Source organism: Acromyrmex echinatior, chromosome 7, assembly GCF_024713525.1.
Source record: "Acromyrmex echinatior isolate Ae372 chromosome 7, ASM2471352v2, whole genome shotgun sequence".
Lineage (NCBI taxonomy): Eukaryota > Metazoa > Arthropoda > Insecta > Hymenoptera > Formicidae > Acromyrmex > Acromyrmex echinatior.
In genome coordinates this window covers 15,719,949-15,728,732 of record NC_141858.1, presented here as the reverse complement: position 1 = coordinate 15,728,732, position 8,784 = coordinate 15,719,949, and the positions used below count along the sequence as shown (strand labels likewise).

Genomic DNA, 8,784 nt, shown 5'->3' with positions numbered 1-8,784 from the left:
TGATAAATACAATAAGACATAAAAATTATCGCTTTGATTTATTAATTGCTGATAATTGGAATTTAGAACTTGAACAATTTGAAACTATTGTTTACGCGTTATTTTCGGTTTATTAAACAGACATATACACATACATACATATATATATATATATATATATATATATATATATATATATATATGTATACATATGTTGGAAAATATTGAAATGAAAATGTTTCTTTCAAGACACCGGACATTTTGTGTCCTCGGACGGAAATTGATCGCATTCGAGACGGAAATTTCTCTTTCGAGATATCCGGACATCGTCGGTGGGGAAAGGTCCGCGAGACGTGCCTGACCGAAGCTTTCATCGTTATTATCCTTCAGATACTTGTCGTTTAAGAGATCAAAATCAGGATAGAAACAATCAGTTTTGGTGCCCCGGATGACAAATATAAAAATTCGAAATCATATTAAATATAATTTTTCTTTTTTGTAATTTCTTGCACTCAAGAAATTTTTTCTATAAAAATCAAAATCCATGTTTAGCAAAAAGATATGTCACGAATAAAGTAATATTTAGTACGGAAGAGGTAAATAACAATGCTAAATAAAGAGTAAATTATAAAAGAGCAATGCGTTAGGCATTTTTGATATAGTAACGTCATGATAAATAAAAGAGATACTTTTTTAAATGCAATGTGCCATATATTTTAACCCACCCCTGATTAGAACGATGTTGATGCGGCGATGTGAGCTAGAGAGCGCTGGTTGTTTGCCGAGTGGTAAAAGCATCGTTTTCTGTTTGTCCATCTCCTGCTGTCCGATACTTTTGTACACATATTGCACGAACAACGTGCTCCTTCCCACACGATTTCATACCGAAAGTAAAGCCAGAAACACATAAAAAAAACGTAAGGCAGTAAGACCTGTAAGTAGTAAGCGAATAGACTAATTATAATAGAAAATGTAGGCAATATAATCTTACGTTCTCTATTGTAGTCTCTATTGTAATCGACCGATTCGCTTACTGCTTACTTGCGTCTTACATTTTTCTATGTGTTTCTGGCTTTACAATTGAATGTAGTATAACAATGCAAAGCATTTGCTTTTTTGTCATAATTTGTTACTTTAATTAATTAATAGGTTGGAAGAAAAATTTGTATAAATGCTACAAACTTCAAAATTTAAGCAGCTATAATTTTATTAAAATGAGCAAAATTTAAATTTAAAGAAAGGTTTTAAAGTTTCTATCTGCGTCTTAAAATCTCTATTTTCGAAAGATCACTATGTCTTTTAAATTTCTATGAGTAATGGTAATTTTTACATAGAAAATTAGAGATGGGTTTTCGTCTCACTTTGCTTGTCACGTGTCTAAAAAAAACTTACAAAAATATTTTTATATTTTATTTTTAACATGAAAAATTTAAGTTTTTTAAAATTGTTTTTCAAAAATGTTCTTAAGATTTTTTTGTTACTAAGTTGTCGCAAATTATATAAAAGGAATTTTAACTTTGATTATCATAATCGCGTTAAAAATTATCATACTACAATTAAATAAATTAATTTTTAAAACTGAAACTTTGTTTTATCACAAATCCTTGAAATAAAAATTGAAGCGTAAGTTGAATTAAAATGTGCGTAGCTTCTATTACTCTCTCTTTACATTCGATTGACTTACGCTCTGATTTTTATTTGATGATAAATATAATTACAATTTTTTTTAAAGACATGTAGATATAATATAAATGAAATAGCGCTATGAATTTTTATTCCGATTCAATAAATTAATATTATATTATATAGGAGATCATGTAGTAAATATAATTGCAAATATAATGAATTTCACTATTTTCTTAATATTCGTTTACAAATGCTTACATGATAACAATAATAATAAATAATGTAATAATGTAAAAAATAAAGAAATAATCACTTTTGTGATATAGTTAATGCATAATATAATTGCAATAATCGTAATGCAGTATCTCCTCGACTATAAAAATATTAACATCAAAAATAACTGCAAAACATATATAGTTAAATTATGATAATTGCAACCACTTTTCTTCTCTCAATATTAGAAAAATAAGATTAGTCTAAAAAAATAAAATTAGTAACACGCAGTGTAATACAATTAGAATTAATAGTGCAGAGGGCAATTTTGATGTATTATTTTGTCAGACTGGTGTTAATGCATAATCGTTTCCTGAGGCGAAAATTGCCCTGGACCGACCCTAGAGGATGTATCCGCTCATCACGGGCCTGACCCTTCGGCAACCCCGGTAGATTGATCATTTTGCTCTAACAATTCATTGAATGTGTATACATAGTAAATGTAGATGCGATATAGATCTGACATTTTATCTCTAAGTAGTATATATTGGCAGAAATTTTTGGTGACTGTAATAATTACATCCTATCATATTTATAATTATTACTGTTATAATATTAATAATAATAACGAATAATGGGGATGGAAATGAAGAATTCTGATTCTCTTATACGTTATGCGTTATGTAAAACTCTGTGTTCCCCGCTTAACACACATTCTACAATAAGCCATTAGTAATAAATCAGAAGCTAGAAATTGATCAATCATAGTCGAGTGTGAGAAGAATAATTGATTATGATTGGTTAATTTCTAGCTTCTGATTTCCAATTTATTATTAATGGCTTATTAAATGTTAGCCTTGGCAATGTCGATATCTGTAATCCATAATCACTGTGAATAGCTTCCTCGATCACACTTCATCATTCCTTCGCGTGTTGTCATTCTTAAAGTGCTTCCATAACCAAAATGCTATAGCACTAACGTTTTATTACTATATATATATATTCGATGTAACATTTCCAAAATTTCATCATCGCTTTTATCAAACTTAATGCAAAATTCAACCACATACCTCTGCCGTATTTTCGACATGTACGAGATGCTTTTACAGTGAAAGTTAGCCACAGTACAGACTTTTGCATAATGCATAAGAGAATCAATCAATCAAAATTATTTTTTTCCGAAATGGAAAGAAAAGAAGGATTCTGATTGATTGATTCACTTATGCACTATGCGTTATGCGTTATGCGTTATGGAAAAGTCTGTATCGCGGCCTTCCACTAACATGTATATCGTTCATAAACGCCTATGTAGATGTGTTGCTACATCTAATAAATACCTCGCAGAGAGAGAAACAGAGGCAGTCTTATCATTTTTCAATTAGCCCTCGTACATTAATTATACATAATATAATATAAAACTTGCATTATTGTTCATATAATTGCCAGTACTAAATTTTTGTCTGAGGATACTCAGAAGAATTTTTATCCAACTTTTCAGCAAGGAACGTTCTTCTCTTTAGTCTTTTACGTCGTCGCCGTAAATTCACAAACGAAAGGAGCATAATTACTTTCCTAACGAAATTGAAAGAGAGAGAGAGAGAGAGAGAGAGAGAACGGAGAGACGCACTTCTCAATCCGCAATTCCTTCCCATTCACGATGACGGAGGATCAGCCGCGGGAAAGCACCTTATACTCGGTAGCTCGCGATACCTAATTCCCCAAGAGTTCTTTGATACGCCGTCACGAAGGCCCGCACAAAGGAGAAAATAAGTATCACCTGGTGATAATCTCGAATCCGTGCAATGTGGGACACATATCCTTGCCTGCACTCCGCGATAATTCGACGCGAGCACCGCATTCTCAGTTCTATACATGGGGTCGTGGACGATTAAATTCCGTATCCAAAATCTCGACGATAAGATCCGAGGAAAGATCCGCAAGAAAGTGATTGTTACGATTACTACTATGAAGATACTAAAGTAGGAGAGAAGGAATCCAAACTCCGTGAGACGAAAGTGGATCTGACCCTTCTAATTGGGATCGAGGGAATTTGCCGAAGGGAATAGTTGAAGGGAATAGTCATGGTTGTAAGTTAATCATAATCATAATTTAAATGATAAATGTCTGAGAGAGTATAAATCAAATGTTAATCAATTATAAATACTTCAAATGTTGTAATACACTCATTGATTATTAGCTTCAGAATAAACTTTAGATGTTAGTCAATATAACTTGTATCCCTTTCTGTTCATTTTAGACCCTAGGACCTCGTAATCACCTCCTTGCCTTTTAAGACCCATCTATCGTAACGCTGCAATGGTGATCGTAAGAATAGAAGCTACCGTAAACATTGTCTGTCTACATAAAATCGTAAGTATCATCACAGCAGCTAACTAGCGAAACAGAATGTTAGGGTCGAACGTTGTAGATATCGCTTTTTTATCATGGAGAATAATGAATTCGAAAAAACGTTACCGAAGGTGATGGATTCGACCTATCAATCGACCTAGCAATGTTCGCGGATTTCTCATTGACCATCGTACCGCCAAATAAGCATTGTAATCGTTAGAGTTGAAGTTGAAGATTGAAACGTTAAGATGAAAACTTGTCTCATAAGTTAAAATAATAGTGGACTGAAAAAGATAAAAAAAATCAAATTATTGGAACATTATAGAATTTTTTATAGAGATGATCGAGAGGAAAGAGAACGGCAGCAATTCTAAAAGTTTTTTCCATACGTGTCACGTATGGAACAATACGCGGATTTTAGCCGGTTCCCGCAATATCCCGTATCTCCACTGTCAAACTCGCTTGTCCAGGCTGATGCGAAATTGCCCATTTCCGAGGTATCAAACGCAGACTCCGTCCCGAGACAAAGTCCCGGGACGCGTCTTTTTGATCGCGTCCGCTTTCTCTCGCGACGCTCGTTTATCCGGACATTTCCTCTCGTTTTCCAGCTGGACCGTTTACGTAAGAGAAGAGAGAGACCTGTCTGACAGTCGCGGATGGACGGTTGTGCGAAACGACTCCGTTCGCTCGTTTATGTATTTCCGCTCGGGTGGCTCGCACGGGTCTTCGCCACGTCGCATCGTGCCGCGCGCGTTTCCAATCCCCTTCAAAGGAAACCGCAACGCGGAAACGGTCAGTATCGTCTAATGATGTGGTCGAACTGCTCTCGACGAACGTGTCGAGACGAGCTGCGATGAACTGGTACCAGATTGTCGTGCTACATCGAGATCGAAGGAACAATGATTTATTTTTTAATAATACGATTAAATTGCATTCTACTGTTAATTCATATATCTACTGATTAAGATTGCTATGTTAATGCTCGATACTTATTTAAATTACATTATCGAGAAATTATACGATTATCCACGATAAAAAAGTCTATAAATAATTAAATATAAGTATATATAACTACTAATTGTACACAAAGTATGTTTTCTGTCCCTTGTATATAGTAATCTGTTCGTATATAGGAGAAATAACAAGAATTGGAAAATAATTAAAAAAATAATTTTCGCATTGTTTTAAAAAAAAAATTACTTGCATAATAGTATATAAAATTGTATATGTAATTATATATAGACTATCGTACAATGTAATTGCAATATTTTTTTTAAAGAAAACGATGCAAAAAGTATTCTTCTAATTATTTTTCAATTATTTCTCTTCTTATTTTTCCTATGTATTGTATATCAATAGAAATTATACAAGAAAAAGAAAATAAATACGTACTTACATATTTTATAATTATATTAGGTGTTGGAATTAATTCGTAGCGTTTTTTAATGAAAGAATGTTATTTATTTCACATGAGCATTAAAAAATACATGAATGAAAGTACTTCCCATCACTTGTAAAACGCTACGAATTAATTCCAACACCTAATATATATTTATATTTGATTATATTTAGATTTTTCTTTACGATAGTCTAACAATAGAATAACCCTAGAATAACGATATTTTATTTAAAGCGTCGTTGAGTATAATATTCATGTTTATGAACAATTAAAATTATTATTATTATTATTATTATCAGTAATAATAAACATAATTATAATTATTCTTATCATTATTTACGAGAGATAAACGAGCTAGGAAATACGTGAAACGTCAATGTTTACTAAATGAAATTATACAATAATAATATAAACAAATACGCGGTTTTGACTTTTATGTCAATTACAAGTTCATATTTGAATTGAATTTGAACGTTGACAGACACGTTGATGTTTCGATTCATAATCTTCAATTTCGGAATCCGATAAAGATAAGAGCGACGGCGTAGAGATACTGATGATTCTCTCGTCTTCGGTGGACGACTGAGATGAGTCGAAGAAGTCGCAGCAAGTGTCGTAGAGGTTTCTGCTAAATTTGTAAGCACGCGACAGGATGTCTTGACTCTAGGAAAAACGAGGTTACCGCGAATTTAGATTAAAGGCGCGCACTTACAAATCCTGATCACACATATTAAACGCACGGATTTATTAATAGATTTTAAAATAATCAAAAATGATAATTATTTTTCAACATAAATAAATACAACTTTTATTTTTATTTCTATATATCTAAAGTATAGAATATTCTCTTTTGTGACCTGAGCTTGACCTGATCTTAACGAGGCTATCCAAGATCAAATAAATGACATTTTCTTATGTGTCCCTCCGAATCACACAACTTCTGTTTAAAACATTTTTCTGTATTTACCATAGTTTTCGAAAAAACTTATTGTATTATTTAAATGGGACATATATACACACACATATATACATATACACACACATATATATATATATATATATATATATCAATCAACGTCTGAAAATTAGATAATTAGTCAAATACGTAATATGTTGCGTGTGTCATTATTTCAATTAATTACAACAAAGATGATCATATACATATAAATTTGATTTTTGGTAATTAATAAATCGTAAAATATAAAATCGTCTACTAATAATATGATGAAAATTATAGTTTGCATCATTAGAAAATCAATGATTATGGTAAAACAAAATTACAGTAAAATTTCTCTACAAAATTTATAAGTGAATACATACGTAACGCGTGTCTCTCGCTCTCAGCTTCATTTTCGCTCTCCTCTCGCAAAGTATCAGATTCTTCGTAAGGTCTCTCACAACGTCGTTCACCTTCCGATCGAGGGTGTCATTGGTACAACTACTATCCGAGCCGGAATCAACGACAGTCGACAGTCCATCGAGTTTTTCGGCGCGGCGTTTCTTTTCAAACTTCGATTTGCCGGTGTAAAAGGACTTCTCGGCCGGATAAAGATCGATTAGGGACGAGCTGAATACACCCGAGTCTATCGAACCGACGTACCTCGACGACTTCGACGTCTCAAACGTGGAGTCGGCCGTATATTGTTTCCTAGTTCGCCATTCTTTCTCTCCGCTCTCCTCAAGAGGTGGATGTTCCCAATTAAAAATTCTATTCTTCGCGACACTCTCGCGACCTTCAGATATCTCAAACGTATCGTCCGACTTGTTTACCATTTCAATTAAAGATTTATTCGGAGTGACGTACTGCGCGAATGGATCGTAACGCGAGATATATTCAAAGCTGGAACACGAACAATCGAGACTGGAGTCTAAGTTCGAGAGCGAATAATTATTCAGACTGAAGTTCGAACGCGAATCGTAATAATGGTAGTTCGAATGCGACTCAATCATACTATCGTCAGCCTTGACAGCGAGCTCGTCCTCGTTCTCCGTTAACGAAACCAAGCTCGGAATTTGCGTGCAGGAGAAGTACTTGGAAAGGGCAGAGTTCTTGTTCGAGCACTCGTTCATAGCACCAACTGACATCGAGCTGTGAATTTGTATCTTGGTCGGCTTAAGATTCGTCGCGACGATCAACGGCGTAGATTTGGATTTCTCGATTATTGTCACTGAAGGCACATCGACGTTCTCACGATTAAAATTACTGCTTTTCTGGGAAACGGTGAAAAAATCCTCCGTGTCGTTCTCGCTCCTCTCGCCTGGGGGATCATCGAAGTCTCTGTCGATCCTTCTCTTGATGTCCTCCAGAATGGCTACCTCGCCTACCTTCTCCTCAAAGATCTTCTGATGATATCTCGATTCTTTCAAATCGACAAGATTTTCAGCTAAATCTTTCTTATACGTATCGTTATTTAAGATTGTAAAATTATTTTTCAGATAAATTTTATCACAAGATTCATTTTTGAGAGAGAATTCTTGAAGCTCATTGTTCTCGTTTTTTATTACATCTAGATCGAGAGGCAGTTGTTCGATAAAATGACATGATTTCGCCTTCGTCTTGTTCCTAGATAGTTGAAAAATTTTTTGTTGTGTTAAATTTTGCACATTCATTCATCCCAAACGTCCAAATTTTTGTGTTAATTTAACAAAAGATAAACATGCTGTAACACAAATGAATTATATGAAAATTAATAGAAAAAAATGTAACGTTTTGATTCAAATTTAGAAACAAATTATGGAAGTATATTTCTTCAATAAAATAAATATTTATAATATGTTAAATTAACACATACATTAATTTTTTATTCATGTATCTAAAAATTATGTTTTAAAACTAGATTATTTTTATGATATTTTTGTTCACTTATTGCGTTGTTTTTAATGACTAAGAAGTTTTAAATATTAATTTAACACTAATCTATTTAAACCTATTTAACTAATCATATTGTGCTAAATTAACACTCGGATATCTTAAAAGTTCAACTCTAAAATTTTAATAAGGACCAGTAAATATTTTTTACTGTATAGAAATCCTGTTTGAAGAATAAACTGTCTCCATCGCTCGAGCAATGTCACGTCCGAAAGAATCATTTGGATTTCTCGAAGAAGAAATAGCGTCCTTTGCAGAGAAGACTGTTTCATTATTAAGGTTATTAACGTGCAAAATCTCATTTTTACTTGTGTCACTTTTCAATTCATCGATGATTCTTTTAATGTTT

General features: G+C 33.1%; 1 protein-coding gene across 1 annotated transcript; it reads right to left on the bottom strand.

Annotated features, from left to right (window-relative positions):
- Positions 1-5,948: 5,948 nt before the first annotated feature.
- LOC147909249 (uncharacterized) lies at positions 5,949-8,329 on the bottom strand. Its single transcript, XM_087408204.1, has 2 exons — positions 6,887-8,329; positions 5,949-6,229 (listed from the first exon to the last, which is right to left on the bottom strand). Exons 1-2 carry the CDS (start codon positions 8,174-8,176, stop codon positions 6,017-6,019), a joined length of 1,503 nt encoding a protein of 500 aa, XP_087264330.1. The 5' UTR covers positions 8,177-8,329; the 3' UTR covers positions 5,949-6,016.
- Positions 8,330-8,784: the final 455 nt, after the last annotated feature.

Coding starts and splice junctions, on each gene's coding strand:
- LOC147909249 (XM_087408204.1), bottom strand. CDS start 8,176: ATGAATGTGCAAAATTTAACACAACAAAAAATTTTTCAACTATCTAGG. Junction 6,230..6,886: donor GAGCGAGAGACACGCGTTAC/GTATGTATTCAC, acceptor CGTTTTTCCTAG/AGTCAAGACATCCTGTCGCG.